This window comes from Camelina sativa, chromosome 16, assembly GCF_030686135.1.
Source record: "Camelina sativa cultivar CO46 ecotype springtype chromosome 16, ASM3068613v1".
Taxonomy (NCBI): Eukaryota; Viridiplantae; Streptophyta; class Magnoliopsida; order Brassicales; family Brassicaceae; genus Camelina; species Camelina sativa.
This window is the reverse complement of record NC_141895.1, coordinates 20654813-20672570: the sequence shown is the minus strand read 5'-3', so window position 1 is coordinate 20672570 and position 17758 is coordinate 20654813. Positions and strand designations below refer to the sequence as shown.

General features: G+C 30.5%; 1 protein-coding gene and 2 long non-coding RNA genes across 7 annotated transcripts; 2 read left to right on the top strand and 1 right to left on the bottom strand.

Moving 5' to 3' along the window:
- Nucleotides 1–426: 426 nt before the first annotated feature.
- LOC104753762 (wax ester synthase/diacylglycerol acyltransferase 2) lies at nucleotides 427–7202 on the bottom strand. Its single transcript, XM_010475965.3, has 7 exons — nucleotides 6974–7202; nucleotides 5369–5941; nucleotides 5203–5269; nucleotides 5052–5128; nucleotides 4735–4944; nucleotides 4490–4627; nucleotides 427–883 (listed from the first exon to the last, which is right to left on the bottom strand). The coding sequence occupies exons 1-7, from the start codon at nucleotides 7160–7162 to the stop codon at nucleotides 716–718; spliced, it is 1422 nt and encodes a 473-aa protein (XP_010474267.2). The 5' UTR covers nucleotides 7163–7202; the 3' UTR covers nucleotides 427–715.
- Nucleotides 7203–9236: 2034 nt separating this feature from the next.
- LOC147925784 (uncharacterized) lies at nucleotides 9237–10040 on the top strand. Its single transcript, XR_015583656.1, has 2 exons — nucleotides 9237–9480; nucleotides 9617–10040. It is a non-coding gene; the product is annotated as an uncharacterized LOC147925784 (long non-coding RNA).
- A 1005-nt stretch (nucleotides 10041–11045) lies between these two features.
- Nucleotides 11046–13106, top strand: LOC104750940 (uncharacterized). 5 transcript variants are annotated; one of them, XR_761734.3, is made up of 5 exons: nucleotides 11046–11511; nucleotides 11735–11943; nucleotides 12031–12084; nucleotides 12186–12250; nucleotides 12375–13106. It is a non-coding gene; the product is annotated as an uncharacterized LOC104750940 (long non-coding RNA). The 5 variants fall into 5 exon arrangements; XR_015585268.1 differs by having other exon boundaries at nucleotides 11141–11511; nucleotides 11735–11879; XR_015585267.1 differs by having other exon boundaries at nucleotides 11157–11511; nucleotides 12523–13106.
- The last annotated feature ends 4652 nt before the right edge of the window (nucleotides 13107–17758 follow it).

Sequence of the window (17758 nt, the reverse complement as noted above, 5' to 3'; positions counted from 1 at the left end):
TCAAACTTGCAACTAGTCTACTCCTACAAACAAGGAAGACTTATTCAAATGATAAAACGACAAAACAAAACGGAGTAGTTGCCTGGTTCTGCAAGGCTTTATTCTTCAGTGGATGGGCAATGTTTGAGCCGATGAAGGCGGAAAAAGAAGAAGGAAGAAGACGAGTAGTGAGCAGGAGCTAAGGCGGAAACTGGAGAAGCTGAGCGAGAGGCTGAGCAAGCTCAACACATACTCGTCTTGGTTAAATATTTTGACGCTCATGTCTCACTTTTTGTTGTTTGTTGTTGTTGTTGTTGTTGTTGTTGTTGTCTTTGTTTCTAACGTACTCATCACTGTAGCATGGTTTGTGTGTTTATTGTTGAATTTTATATGTAATATATTTTGTAATTAGGTCATGCCTACTTTTGGGTTAGAGGGGTTCTTATCTTATGCCGACATGTATTAAAATTTCATATTAAAAATAGCGGGTCCATGGTACATTAATTCAACACACGTTGGTACAACCATTTATGGATGAATTATTGTAGAAGTGCTCTAAATCAATACTAATAGTCTAGTGTTTATAAAGATGATAAACTCATGATAAGGATGATAACGTAAATAGACAACCTAATAAAAATAGTGACACGCACTAGACACGCTCAAATATTGAATAATGTTGTAAATAGGTTTCCTCTTTCCTGGATAGATGCTATATGCACGCCGAGCATTTCGTTTAAACCTCTGAAGCATGAAAAATCTTTTGTGGAGAAGCAGACTTCATCATGTGGAGAGCTTCGATGATGAGATCGCATAGGTGATGAGGGTCTGGAATCACGTCTACATCAACTGCGATGTTGATTATAAGTTTGTCCACATAGCTTTGAATACAAATAACGAGTCCCTTGTTTTAAAAAAGAAAAACACCGGAGTTAAGTTTCATCAACTACTGATCCCGACTACTGTATGGAAAGTGGAGGAACTCGTAACTTTGTTACACAAAAAGTATTATTTATTTTAAATTGTTTTATTATTTATTTTAAATTGTTTTACAAAAATTAAGAAAACTCTTACACTAACTTTGTTACACAAAAGGTATTATTTTAAAATATTGTTTTACAAAAATTAAAAAATAGATATAAATATTTTTATTATTTATTATTACTAAGAAATTTCAAAAATGCTTCGCTTTTTATATTATTTTTCAAAAATATCTTTAAAAAAAACCTTCTATAAAAGATTTCAAAAACTTGAAATATATTCAAATAAATGTGTAACCTTATAAAAACATATAGAAACTATACTTGTAAATTTTTTTTATAAATTTATAAACTTTATTGAAAATTCAAGTGTTCGAAAGATAATTTGTGTGCAGCGAAAGGAATATATAATACTTCATCTATATTCCTAATTAATCTATTTTGTAGACTTTTCACACATACTAAGAAAACATATTAAAACTTGATTATAAATGTTTTGTTTTTGTAATTTACAGTTTTTTAGAACTCAAAACCAATAATAATGAATTGTTTTTATTGAAGTCTATAATTTATTAATAATAACTAATCAATATTGCATAGAAAACTTAAAAATTTATTTTTTAACAAAAATAAAATAATTTCTAAAAACTAGATTAATTTATATAATAATAACAAACCGAATAAATGCGAGAAACAATTGTGTTTTTTCAATCGTACATTTTGGATATATTCTGAAAAATCGTGATGGATCATTAAAACGGTTATTTATGAAAAGTTACAACTGTTCACTGTAAAGTTGTGTTGATTGGAACATTCGTATCTTTTGAAATCTATATATATTTGTCTGTTTGAACTGTTTTCATTTTTTCGCCATGACACAAAATCAACTAAAATTTCAATCTCAACTATTTATTAAATTTTCTAAATTATTTTAAAGGATTCATTCTTTTAAAAATCAAGAAATTCCTCTAATTATTGATTTAACAAAAGATTTTTGGAATGATGAATCTATCTCGAATAAATGCCACCAAAAGTTGTGTTTTTTTTTTACTTTTTGGATAATTTTCCAAAAAAATCTGTAGAAAATTGAAATTGTATGTTTTACACAAAGTTGCAATTGTTCATTGCAATGGTCTTTTTGTAAAGTTGCAACTGTTCATTGTAGAGTTGTGTCTATTCGAATATGCGTATCTTTTGAAATCTCTATATTTGTCTTTTTGAACGAGTTTTTTTGCTATGACACAAAATAATATAAAATTTCAATCTCAACGGTTTTTACAGCTCTCTAAATTATTCTCTAGCATTCCTTCTTTTAAAAATAAGAAATTCCTCCACTTATTGATTTAACAAAAGATTTTTGGAATGATGAATCTAATTTATAACTTTAGTTAGTTTTATATATATATATAAATAATGAAAGTACCTTTATATAATAGCAATCCGAATAAATGCCACCAAAAGTTGTGTTCTTTCAATCGTACTTTTTGGATATTTTTTTCAAAAAAATCTGTAGAACATTAAAATTGTGTGTTTTACACAAAGTTGCGATTCTTCATTGTAACGGTTTTTTTTCTAAAGTTGTAACTGTTCATTGTAGAGTTGTGTCTATTCGAATATTCGTAACTTTGAAATCAATATATATTTGTCTATTTGAAATGTTTTCATTTTTTTTGCCATGACACCAAATAATATAAAATTTCAAATCCCACGGGGTTTTACAGCTCTTTAAATTATTCTCTAGCATTCATTCTTTTAAAAGTAAAGAGATTCCTCCAATTCTTGATTTAACAAAATATTTTTCGAATGATGAATTTAATTTACAATTTTTAATTAATTTTATACCTAGAATCTTTTTCCAAGAGTTAGATGGATTATATAATAAGCTTTTGGATTTGACTTTTGAATATGGTAATAAAGATGTCTTCTATTTAAAAGCAGTTTATATGAGTTTGTAGGTATAATCAAGTGCAGACACAACAATTGCGATTTTTCGTAGTACCTTTTCATAAAAAAATGTTTTTTTTTTGTTTTTTTTTTGTAATTCAAACTGTTGTATCTGTTCATTGTAGAGCTGTGTCTTTTCACTATATTTTATTTATATTTTTCATCACAACTTTTCGTTCTAATAGGTGTGTCTATTTAAATATTCGTGCTTTTTGAACTCTCTTTATATTTGTCTCTTCATCACTAATTAACAAGTTCACTGAAACAAATTTTCCATTTTATGTTGAGTCTAGATAATTGAATATATTCTATAATCTAACTAAAATTTTAGAAATTATTATAGCAGTAGAGAAATTTTATACAACTTAATATTGAATTTAAAGTTGTGTTTATTTATCTTAACTTTCCGTTTTAAAAAATATTTTAATATTGAAAAATAATAATAACAATCTGAATAAATGAGAACAACAATTGCGACTTTTCGTAATACTTTTTTGTAAAAAAATTGGTTTTCATTTGTTCTTTAAAAAAAAACTCAAATAGTTGTATTTGTTCATTATAGAGTTGTGTCTTTTCACTATATTTTATTCATATTTTTTCATCACAACTTTTTATTCTAATAGGTGTTTCTATTTAAATAGTCATATCTTTTGAACTCTCTATATATTTGTGTCTTCATCAATAACTAACAAATCATTGTTCGTTGAAACAAATTTTTCATTTTATTTTAAATCTTATTTTGAATATTATTTTTATTTTTATTGTTTTATATCTAATATTCAATGTTATTCTATTATATAACTAAAATTTTAGAAATGATTATAGTAATATAGAAATTTAATAAAATTTAATATAGAATTTACAGTTGCGTCTATTTATCGTAACTTCTTGTTAAGAACTATTTAAATATCTAAAATTTATTTTATTTTGTTCTTAAGAGTTGTGTATTTTAATTTACCATTGATACTTTTTCACTCATTATTAAATATATTTTTAATTATAGTTATTTAATAGAAAATTACATTACTCATTATAACAATTAGTTCAATATTTTCAGTAAGGATCACTTTGTCATAATGATTTTTTAAATTGTAACTATTTACCATAATTCGTCATAAAAATATCTTATATTTATAATACTTTAAACAATCTGTTTTGCAAAGTTGCGTCTATTCTACATAATATTTTTTGTTATAAGTTTTCATTTTGATGATTGTGTTTTTATTAACAGTTTATGTATTTAAATTATTCTATTACATTCAAATAATTTCATAATGTATAATTTTAAATTTTAAATTTTAATTTTTTTTTCTAAAATACTTCCCCGCGACATCGCGGGGGGAGGGGTCTGAGTCCTAGTATTAATAAAGAACATAGTGTTAAATCATTTTTGTCTTTGATATGAAATATTCTAACACGCTCTTTAAGATGATTCTCGAACAAAATTCCCCATTCCCTTTGAATAAAGGTTATCAAATCCATTTATAATATGGATAATCTAGCATTTGTAGCCTAAATGTTGCGCAAGAGATTAAAGTAATGTAATTTTTGATGATGGTTTCAAGAATGTGTGTGTAAGAGGGTACCTGTGGAATACCAATGGTGTTTGCTGCTATGTAAGATATATGATGGCCAAAAAAGCTAATTTCTTCGGATGGACCAACCACATTAGAGAATGTCATTGTTGTGGTTCCAAATAATTTCCTTACTAAAGTTCTGAGTCCCTGTTTTCCACCCCCACACATCCATATATACATGTTGATCAGATGCACAGATACCGTTATTATATTTGGAACTGCATGTTAATGTAATTTTTGGTTTAACATCATACCTTAAATCCAAAAAGCTTCAATGTTAATTTGAGCAACCCATTAGAAAATAGAGGTTCGAGGGAATGTTTCTTACGATCCATAATAGTTTTGGATTGTCGAACATATTCAAATACATCATCGTATGATTTCGTCTCCAAAGGAATTAGAACATACCCTATTGAGTTCCCCCATCTACACTTTGAACCTTTTGCCATCATATTTGCCAAATCCTGCATATATATATAAACTTAATTATGTTTTAGATTCTTACTATTTTAGACAAGACAACAACAAAAAAAGAAGAAGCAAAGATCGTTTGGCGTGTGTTATTCAGCACCTCAATGTTTTTATTTGGCCTTAGATTGAAAAATACAACACCACGAATTTTTCTTGACTTTGAAGATGTTTCATGACCTGTTTACAAATTCGAGGAAAAAATGTAAGAATGTGTTACAAACATTATTTTATGATAAGAGTAAATGATTTACCAAATCTTTGATTCAAATATTGAGAAAGACCAGCTTGTACCATCCCAAGAAGAACATCATTTACAGTCTATCAGAAAAGAGAAAAAGGATGACAAACAATAGAAGAGAAAAAGACATTAAAAAATTCATCTTTCAAGAGAAAAGGAAATTAAATAAACAAACGTACCATATTCATGGCGTTCTTCACCGTTTTGACATCATCCAAACTAATGATTTGATGAATAAACTTATTAGTGCTAAGTGTAGCCCCTGGCGTAGCTATTATATGAGCCGAGGTGTCCCTCACACCAAAAATAAAAACCATGGACTTGATAACTTCAACACAAGTGTGGAACATAACTCTTACTATGAACCATAACCAAGCAAACAAAGAAAAGCAAACGTTCTTCACTTTCCTTTTCTTCGGAGCCACAAAAGTAGGCAATGCTTCCGGATCACATGTCTTCCGAGTACAAGCGAGTAAAAGAGACATAAGAGACATACCATCGCCCAAAGAATGATGGAACCTACCAACAATCACATATTTGGCATGTGATGTTTTAAGTTTCAATAAATGAAACTCCCATAAAGGTCTGGACATATCCATGGGAGAAAAAGCCATCCTTGACGTATAGTCCTCTAGAAATTCATCAGGATTCTTATTGATGAGATCAATATCGGGAACAATTACATGTTCTTCTACTTTTACTTTCGTAGGAGTCCATTTAGCTTTTCTTTTCTGCTCACCATGACCAGTCACCTACATATATCAGATGATGTTATGAATCTTACATGCATGAGCCGTGCGGCTCGTGCCTAGGCATTTAAAAGCTGATATATATATATATATATATATATATATATATATATATATATAATTTTATGAAATTGTAGTTACAAAGAAATAATAAGTTGATAAATCTTGTCTATAAATTAAAAATTTCAAGTCCATGAGAGTCATTCAAATATTAGTGATAATGATCATATAAATATTGAAATCTTTACAATTATAGAATATAAATTTATCAATTGAACATGTGATCGTCATTTTAGAATATATATAAAAGGATGAAATCTTAAGTCATCAACTATTTTAAAATATTTCCTCTTAATGTCTTAGTAAAATATTGCACCTCACAACTTAACCACCCGTAGACGTTATATGAGATAAGAAACTCAGGTTTATAGGTTCTGTGGATTATTTTAGGTTTCGGTATGGATCCCCTCCGTCTTAAAAGAGAGAAGAAACTTAAATTTAGATATATGAGTAAACGAAATGATTATGATATCAAGCAACCCCAAATCATCCTAATGTTTTTGAATATTCCTTCCGTTTCAATATATAAGATGTATTAACTAAACTACACATATTTGAAAATAACTACTTTTAAAAAATTTAATCAATCATAAACAAAACGGCATAATATAAAATATAAATTAATCTAAAAATTGTATAGAAACTTGAAAATATCTTATATTATAAAACAAAAATACTTCTCTAAACATCCTATATTATGAAAAGTAGGGAGTATAACATTTCTTTCATATTCAACTTTGTAAATTGTAATATAGAATGATAATATGGGAGTGGACCTTGAATGATTTAATTAGCAAAAAGAAGGCCGTAGGCGATGATGCCTATTTCCCTAACGTGAATACATCTGAATGATAGGAACTCTAAAGTAATATACTTATGGATTAATACACTCATTTTATATTGATTTTGAGTAGGAAGTCATGAAACTTAACATATAAGCAATAAAAATGTATGTATGTACGTGTAATTACCGACCAGTATGCTAGAGAAGCGTGGATGGTTGATCAGGGTTTTCTTTAGGCCTTCAACAATTGTTGATGGATTGCCTTCGGTTTTGAATCCAAAGGTTACAATGTTGAAGACATCGAGACCTGGCAAGCTAAACAATTGTGCAAATGGACTTACTGCCTCCTCTCCTTCCGTCACTTGCCTTTCTATTGCCATATCTCTTATTTTAGTTTCCGATTTTATGGTTATATTTATACACTACAAAGTACATATGCAAATGGTGTATTTATATACATATAGCTATTAAATGAGGTTGTTGAGAAGCTTTCGGTAAAAAAGTATAGTAAAATGGATAACGAAATAAAAATCTTATTTTTCTAACTAAGTTTTCAAATGTGGATATCGTTTCCTTTAATTATTTATTAAAAAATTAAAACTATATATATTTTTTTTTAGTTTACATGCCTGTCACTTAAAATTCACTATATAAATGGAGTAAAACGTAGTAAAATGAATTTGATGTATAGCTTATTTTCTTTATATATAAAAGGTTGAACTGGAAATATTTACAAGATTATTTATAGGACTTGTATGCATTTTCTATCTCGTGCAAGTACATTTATGAGATATGTTTCTTGTAATTAAGAGAGATCGTTATAAAAAAACAAAGAGTCAAAAAGGAAATAAGACAGAAGTTAATATCCCACTTGTGAAAGAAAAGGACACGGTTAAGTACCGAATCCACGCATTTCGAAATAAAAGGACACGGTTAAGGACACGGTTACTGTGTGTGTGTCGAGAATCCACGCATTTCGAAATTGAAGCAGCATTCCAGTTTAGTGTGTGTCGAGAACCTATCCACGCATGTCTGTATACGTCAGTGTTTGGTAGTTGAAGGACGCAAAGAGTGATCGTGGTACTCATTTTGACGACACAATAAATTTGTTAATTTTGTGTGGTGCCAAGGTATATCATATTTACACAGTTAAAAACTTCCAAATCATGACCTTCCTCCATATATGACACATTCTGTGAAGTAGAAAATATCATATCAATCCCTTTTTATATAATATAGTCTTTAAAAACCCTTATGAAAAGTACTATAGCTACTAAAAATTAATTAATAAACAAAAAATCAAAAAGACAAAAAGAATATAGCTTTAAAGGTTAACTACTAAAGAGTATCTCGTTCGTTGGAGACAGAGAAGAAAATAACGACTTGTGGAGAAGAAAATATATATGCCTTTTACACTATTTCTGATAATGAAACCAAATTTACTCGTACATAAAAGATTACAAAATATGATACACGTTAAGTAAAACAACATTTATTGGAAACAGTTACATAGAAAGCCCAAATATCATCATCGGAGATGGAATCAACCGATAAGAGTTTTGTTTTCTTTGGCAGTGGATTTCATCATGTTAAGAGCTTCGACTATGAGATCACAAAGGTGATGATGAGGGTCTGGAACCACGTCGAGATCAACTCCAAGATTGATAATATATAGCTTTGTTTACATTGCTTTTTCTGTGGATAATGAGTGCCTTGTCCAACAAACAAGATACTAACTGTTAGTTTCGTATGTATAGATAAGGTTTTTTATTCATTTCAACGTCACAGTGAGGACTAAGAAGTTATTGGGTAACATGATATATGGTCGAAACGGCTTATTTCTTCGGATGCGCGACCGGCAACATTTGACAATGTGACTGTTTAACGACCAAAACTTCTCATCGCAAGATTTCTGAATGCCTGCTTAATAGTGCCGGCTCAAGATTTTTTTTTTTTGAATGAAAGACCCATTTTTTTTGAATGAAAGACTAATTTTTTTTTAAACTTCTCTTATATGTTAAAAAAATATGGATTTTATTTTAATAATATATAAACACTTGATAAAATTAGAAAAATTTATTTTCATTCTACGTTGGAGTCAGCTGAGATAATTATAGAAGATAAAGTCTTTTTGGTTATTGGCTCGTAAAATAAATCGTTAATACATATGTTAATGAATTATTTTTCTGTTACAAATTTTGTTTTTGCCTCTTTTATCTTACATTATTTTTTTGTGCCCATTTATCTTGCATTATTTTTTTTTGTACCCCTTTAACTTGCATTATATTTTTTTTTTGTGCTCTTTAATCTTACATTATTTGTCTCCTTAATCTATGAACCCGGGATGGTCGCACCGCTTGTCCCCTATGTAAGCCGGCACTGCTGCTTAATTTCCACCCACACACAAGGCCAAATAAAAATCCATTAAAATCATCATTTATATTCTATGTATATAAATATCTACAATTATAAAAATAAGATTGATCTAATATATATTACATCTTGAGTCCAAAAACTTCCATGGTCAACTTGAGCAACACATAGGAAAATAGATTAATCATCGGTAAGTAATTAATCATTTATTATGACTATGACCGACTCCTTCGCTGCAGATGAGCTTGGAAAAATACCACTTAGGGTTATCTCAGAAACCGAGAAAGTTACGCTGGTGGATGAAAGTCCACGAGACTCATTATCGGTAAGTAAGATCTATTGAGTTCCTTACTCACAGTGTCACACTCTTACACCATATAATAGATCTCATTGACACTTGTCCAGCAAATATAATTTGCTAAATTCTCTTTGTTTTTTTTGTTTATTATAATCTTTTGTAGGTGAGGAAATGGCGGAGCGCTTACTTCGGATATTGTCAAACCTAATAATGAACTTGACGGGACCACTGTGGGTATCCTTGTGGGTTTGTTTAGTACGTGATTAGCCGCCGGAGGAAACTGCTCACCGACACCATGGAGATGTGGCAAGGGACTAACCTCTTGTCCTCTTTCTTTATAATTGAGGCTAATACGGCATTTGTTTATATCGGCCAGAGAGACATGGCGCCGCTTGTTGTTCCATACATTTGTTGTCTGAAACCCTAATTTTTTGTTGTTCTTCTTCTTTTTGCTGACGTACTCTTCACGGTAGCATGTTCTTGTGTTTTGTTGTGGAATTTTATATGTAATAATATATTTTGTAATTAGGCCGTGCCTTCACTTTTAGGTTAGGGGATACTGCCTATATATGTATTAATATTTCATCTTAAGCCATTTAAAATCAATACTTCGAGAAAAATTAAATAACGGGTCCATAATCAACTATAAGTTCCGGCATCGTCACGTTGGAGACCAGTACGTTCGTACAAACATTTATGAAATGAATTATTGACAGCAAACCAATAATAGTCTATAAAACTTCTATAAATTAATACTATATAAATTAATAAACACTATAAATTAATAAATTTTGTTAGTCCCAAGTCCGACCAGTGTAAAAAATAACAAAATTCGATAAGATAATAAGATAATAATTTTTTTGAAATCCCCGTGTAAAATATGGTCCCAATAATATCATAAATTAATAATCATGTAAATTTACATATAATAATATAATAATGTATATTTCTCCTAAAACTCATCTATAAAATAATTGTTATGTTGTGTTTTCAAACTATAATGATATAAAATATTTTGTAACATATTATAAAGATAGCTACATTTTTTTTAAGTTCCAATTTCTAGATATCCATCATTTACGTTTTGATAGTTTGATTGACTGTTAAAATACAACAATTGATATTATTATTCATAAATTTAAATTTATGTATGTCATGTGTATAAGTGAATTTGTGTATTGTATTTGTAATTTATTGCTAATAATGTTTTCTAAATATTACAAAATCAATTCTAATACCATAAAATTTAGAACATCCGAAAGTCTAATTTTATTTTTGTTAAAGTTGTTTTAATTCATAATTTTTAAAAATTAAATTATTTATAATATATCTATAAAATAATAATTATTAATTTATAGATAAATTAATATCACTATAAATTAATAAAATTTCGTGCTCCCAACATTATTAATTTGTAGAGGTTTTACTGTATTTAAAAAGATGATAAACTCAGGATCATGCGTATATAGTACATATAATACTAAATAGACAATTTATTATAAACAAACAATCATCACAAGATTGATGCGTAATTGGACTGGACATATGTTTTTAATAAATTGGAAACCCTTTATTAGAAAAAAAAAAGTCCATTGGGCTATTTTCGAATAGGCCATACAATAATCCCCTAAGGAACAGTCCAACTATACCAAACCAAAATCGACCCGGGTTTAAACCTATCTAAACCAGTAGCTAACCGATCTATTCCAGAAACCCTAATCTTCTTCAATCAGAGAACCCGATTTGGAACCGCCTTCCCACGAAGCAGCGGATACTCGCCGGAACAGAACCACCGGCGAGCCAGGAAGACGGGAGTCGTACGGAGAAGGCGACACAGGACCATCACCAACCCGCCACCGTAGAGTTGTGAAGAAACCGATCAAGTAATCCGGAAGCCATGGCTCAGTCGTGATAGAGATAAAGCAGTAGGGAGATAGAGATAAGAATGACGACTCTTGGAGAAGCTTATTTTCTCAAAGAAGAATACGTCACCGGCGACGTTGACCACTGTGGAATCGCCGCCAGAAGATCTAATACCGGTAGATGGAGAGCCGCATGGTTTGTTTGGGATCTGATCTTACCTCGTTTTAGTTTGTTTGCGAATTTAGAATTTATAGCAGTGATTAGATTGAGTGGTGGAGTTAGGATATTTAGTGTTTAGTTACAAATCTTTGAATCATTCTTTTTAAGTTTGATGAAGTTCCACAGCCAATTAATTATTAGAGTTACTTTTATCTTTTGACACAAAAATCTAATGCTGGTGGATTTCTTGTGGTTGTAGGGGAAACAAAATAGATACATTAAGGATGATGAAAGATGTCAAAGGTTCAATGGAACTATCAGTGGAAACTTCTTGATGTCTACCCATGAGAGGACAGTTTTAGCCTCTAAGCTTTGTTTTTTCATGAGAGCATAAATGTGCAACGGTAAAATTGATGTGCAAAATAAAAGAAGTCAAAGCAGAACAAATTTTGGAAGTAACCAAAGAAAGTATATATGTGCTCATATCAGTTTTGGTCTAGCAGTACTGTTTCAGTTTTTGAGTTTCAATTTATCATAATGATTATATGGTTTCAGGAGAAGATTTGAACAAGGAGATTACGAGGCGGCCGGAACGAAAGGGAAACAACGGTAAGGACCTGGCAAATATCAACATATCTCAGATATATGCAGTAAAGCAAAAAAAAACCTTTGTTTGATCATTTGGTATCGAAAACACAATAAATTTATAGATCAATGAGATGGAGGGATAGGGATGGTAAAGCCGAAACTATAGGGAATGTGACTAAAACTCGAGGTCAGTCTCATGGCAGATGATTTTTTTTCTTTAGCCAAGTTAGCTTTATTACTTTTCATCGTAGAGATTATGTTTCATTTCAAAAAGAGAAAAACTGAGCACTCTCATGGTTTCAATGTTTTAGCTTGAACTGGCTGTTATGGTTGAAGAAATGCAAGAGACTACTTTTCCCTGAGAAAAAAATGAAAGTCAAAGAAGCATCTAAAGCAAAACTGCAAGTAACACATTACATTCTGATATAAGCATCTAATTCAAGTATTTGTTTCCTTCAGATAGGTACATTTTGAAATGCTTATGTTCGAATCAAGGAGGTGAAAGAAATTAGTGATCAAAATACTAGGTTCCAAGATCAGAATGGGGCTGATGTTCATAGAGATGCTGCGATTGTGTGGGTGGAGTTGGACGAAACTTTTATAATCTATTCTCTGTCATGGGTTTTATAATCTATTCTCTAGTAGCCATCATTCTAAATAGTATAATCTCTGACATGGTAGTGCATGAACTCTTTCAGTCTCTATAGGAACGTAAGGTTTTTTCTATGTGGCTATCAAAACAAACACTGTTAAAGCATAGGAAAAATGTTCAATCCAATTTCTTGGAGAAAGCCATGTCAAGTGATACTTAGATCCAATGGAGTACAGAAGTGTATTTCCTCACCAATTCGCGGTTTTACTATATGGATGCTTATATAAAGTCATTGTTCGACTTCGACAATGGTTTATGATGACAAAGTAACTCACGATAAGGAGTTTACGACAAGGTGTAAGCTCTCGATGTGTCTGTTTAATTTTTTTTTTTGCTAAGACGTTACACCTGATAAGGTTTTTATAGAGCTTACATGATATGAATTCGGATATCGGGCTTTTGTTTTTTTTTTTTTAAATGAAGAATATAACAAATACTGGATGAGTATATTGAAAAGAAAAGAAGAAAAGTGAAGCGAACCAAAGATAACGTGATGAAAAGTAACCAAAGAACATGTAACACAACAAACAAGTACACAAAACCAAACTAATGCCGGGATACATACACTTGTATTTGCCTTTACATTCCTTTGTTTTTTTCCTTTTAAACTATACAACACTTCTTTCTCTTTCCTTTCTAATTCTATTTTTAAATACCAAAAACCTCGCTTTTTCTTTTTGACAAGAGAAATGGCAACATGTATTGTCGATATTTTCGAAATTGTGTCGAGAATCAACCAAACAAACCATAAGAAAACATACCGCTAATGCAAGAAGAATATATCTTAAGGTGGTCTAAATTCATTAACAATAGGGAAAAAAAAAACATAATTCCACTATATTATATTAATCGATGTATTTATGGTTACTGAAAATTAAAAAGAAGGATGGATCGAGTTGGAGGAGTTGGCATGGTTGTATATATTGAGGGAGTGTGAATGGTCCCCAGACGCAAAACTTCCTTTGTCTTGAGAGTCCGACCGGTGTCCGTGGTTCGGCCGACACCCACCTTCACCTGTCCTTCTCTCTCTCAATCTATTCACGTTTACTTTTCTCTTTAATTTTGCTTTTGTTGATTCATGAATTTTATATATATTGGATTTCAATTATTAGTATGGTGATGCCTGATGGTATGCCACGAGAATGCAGCCACGCACACGAGGACACCACCATATCCTCTCATCAAACTTTTCCCCAATCATCTTCTTTCAATTTTTCATTTACCTTATGCTCGCAAACCCCCTGTCGAACTTATAGTTTATGTATAGTAAATTGGTAATCATGATGAAATATGCTTGTAAGATTAAAGGATAATATAATGTATATATCCACTATATACATCTCCTATACTTTACACAAGCAATAGATTCTTTGCACTCTAAGAAAATGTATTAAAAAAAAATCACTATTTCAGAAAATTACCAGATTTTTTTTTCCTTTTTCATTTGACTTTTACAAGATTTTTTTTTGTAATATATTATTTATTATGTGGACATCTTATTGTACGGTTTTACTCGTGTCAAAATGTTGCATAACACGTTAATTTTCTCCGTCGCATGCTTTTTTTTTGTATTAATTTATTTTATTAAATTGACTGGTAGCCATGTGGTCTGTCATCCTATTATTCTATATTTTATCAAATGAATATATTTTAAAATAACGTGTTAAAGATTTCACTATAATTTTGAAGGTTCCTTTCGCCAATTTAGAAAATATACTCAAATCGCAACTTACGAATTTTTTTATCTACGTTAGTAAATCTTCATTCTTTTTCATTTACATTATCTACTCTAAATAATATGCACATTTTTGTAACAATAAAAATAATGCACATTTATGGTAAGGAGGGTTGGGACTTGGGATGATTAGTTTCAAAAGTGTAGGGACAGAGAGACTATTTGGATCTACGCTAGCACATTGTGATCCACATATTTTCTTTCGTTTTCTTCGACAGGTATAATGTGACTCGCGATCCATTGCCTTCAACATATATGGGACAACTAAGTCACAGTTGTTCTTTTCCTTCTTCTTTTGGGTCCATTCTTTTGTTACTTCAATTCAATGTCTTTGAATTCAATTGGATGATACATAGCTCTTATCTGTTACACGTCCATTTCTTTTCATTCTAGTTTCATTAATCATCATCTTCAAAGGTTTGTTCGTTCAATAAACGGATTGTGCATTCGTGTTTTCGACGTCCCTATCCCTACGCTTTGCCCATCGTGTTGTAGGGTGGACGTTCCGGTCTTGCGAAAGCCGTTTACATGCATGGCCCAATTTGATCAAATCACAATGAAAGCAATGTTATAACGGGAAAATTCCAATGGAGATAAACGTAACACAAGACGCCAATGAAGGGAATTTGTGAGCACATGAGAGGAGTGGGCATATAGATAATAATAAATTTATAGACATCCCGCGCGAGTTGAGGAGAAGCAAACAAGGAAGAAGCATTCATGTTTCGAAAATTATTCACATTTTCTAGTATGTACACTATCTATTATTAGAGTGTATGCACATGTGGATATTAGCACCGGCTCGATAATAATATTAGTCGTATGGTTAGCACACTATAAGGTATCCAACTCATGCGGAACAAAACTACTGTTTAAAAAATTAAGGAATAAGATAGTTAAAACTTAAACTTAATATTTTTTCAAAAAACTTTGATTACATGCACACAAGTATTTTAATTTAAAATTTGAATTTATAACAGAAAAAAAAATAACTAGGCTGTAGGTGTGTTTTGTTCTGTTCAAAATTTTTCAAGATGTCGGACAATCTAAAAGATTTGGATGATTTACAAAGATCAAATGGAAACCTGCGACAAAAACGAAGACGTACAACAGTATAATGTTTTGACAACTATTGGGGTGTTTTTCGGAGATAATCCAACGTTTAATCAGAAGTAAATCACTTGACTAGTCAAAAGAGCTATGAAACATAAATGGATTAACGGGTAGGGTTTTGACCACAACTCAATATGATCTTTAAGAACATTAGAAAGTAAAGAGATGTGAACAACAGAAAGAATTACGTGGTTAAGTGTAAGCATCTGTCGGAGTATTCGTTTAGCCCAACTGATTGACGGATGTGTGTCGTGTTTGGATTCGTCGAAATCCGAGTGTTAAAATTAGTCCAACCTGCACTAAAGTGAAATGTTCATAATTATAATTACGTACGTCATATACGTTATAACGAGACTGTTAATTTTCTCAATAATATATTATATTATTTGTGCAAACATGTTAAAGAATAAGCATAAAATATTTGAAAAACCATTAGCGCTTTAAGTTAGTGTACATAAAAAAAATTTCGGAACTTGATCTCCTATAATACACCTCGCACGTACTATAAACGGACCTTGGTCCATGTATGTTTCCTGCTCGAACATGACAACTTTTTCTTTCCACATCAAAAGTTTATATGCGATTCTTCAACATAATGTGTTTTTCTAATTTATTTGCTTACAGATTTGTTATATGTCATTATATAGTTGAGTGATACCAATACCATACTTTGATTGTGATATGTGAAAATTGACAGTGGTTTTCTGTTTGCATTATACATATTACTATACTAAAATTTATACTGTATTCAAGTATTTTTAGTTGTTCTTTAGAAGTTAGCACATCACGATATATATAGTCCATAAACTACACATAACATATATATACCTCGCTTTCCTCAAGAAATTTGTTTACTGTTACCAATTTTTTTAGGAGATTCAATTAATCATGCATCGATTTTTGTCATGTTAATCTTTTATCATCGAGACAATCCCATTCTATGCAGAGTCCAAAATACGTGACGATATTACCGATAAATGTTTCTGATTCCATGACGAATTTTCGATAATAACAAAATACCATTGGCTAGAAACAAATAGATTTGTGGAGGAGTATTATTATAACTGACTGAAATGGAGGTGCACATAGCCCATTACAGCTTTTTGTGCGACGCATGTTGGTCTAATAAGACCTCTTAAATAGAGACACTTGCTAATCTTGAATAATTAATTTAATTATAGATTAGCCGACCAGTTTTTTAAGTCATTGACGGTGGATTAACTGTTTTAAGACTTCTTTCGATATGCGTCCCCTTATGTTCCCATCCAATGCGACAACACATTAAATTGGTACTCGTCTACTCGGAGCCCAATCAACGTTTTTCCCACTAATAACTTACTTAATCTCTGATTAGTGATTACTCTTATCGTTTTACGTCTGGATTAGGTGATCAAGTATATAAAACAGCAAACACTATGTTTATTTCTTCCGTTGATGATTCTTGACTTTTCTCGTTTTAGTTTTAGTTTTAGTTTTAGTTTTAGTTTTTTCTTCTATAAAGATTGATTTTAAACGTGTTTTAAGTACTCTATATTGATTTTAAACGTGATTTTCTTCCGTTGATCTATATTGGTTTAGGTCAATTTGAACTTCAAAAAGTATGTGAATGGGAAATATTAAATAAACCGAATTACTAGCGGTTCATAATTATTGGGAAATGTTTTGGCAAAAAAATATGTATGTCTAATTAATTATAAAGATAATACATATAATAAGAAAACAAATATTATTAATTATATGAGTGATACTATTTTAAAAATACATATTTATTTGAAGCACAATGATATGAAGTTGCAAAAATATTTATCTGTGTTGAATCCGAACATGTAGATATTAGTTTAAACTTCAAACCAGATACAATTTATAATATTATTTACTTATAAGATAACTAAAAATTAAAAAAAAATTGCCAGCTATAACAATCAAATTGTTGTAAACACTTGGAGTAAACTTCCATAACCGACCCATTATATGTCTTGGTGGGTATGGCCCGTGGCCGAAGGCCCATTACCTATTTCCTATTCCTAGTCGGTTTTGTACTAAAGCTTTGCCTTTTTATATATATGTGACCTCTATTCGATTGAATCAATAATAAGAAGAAGAGAACATAACATTTTCTCTTACTTTTACAACACGTTATCAGCACGAAGCTCTAAAACCAGCTGAAAAAAAACCCTTACTTTAAAACCCTAAAA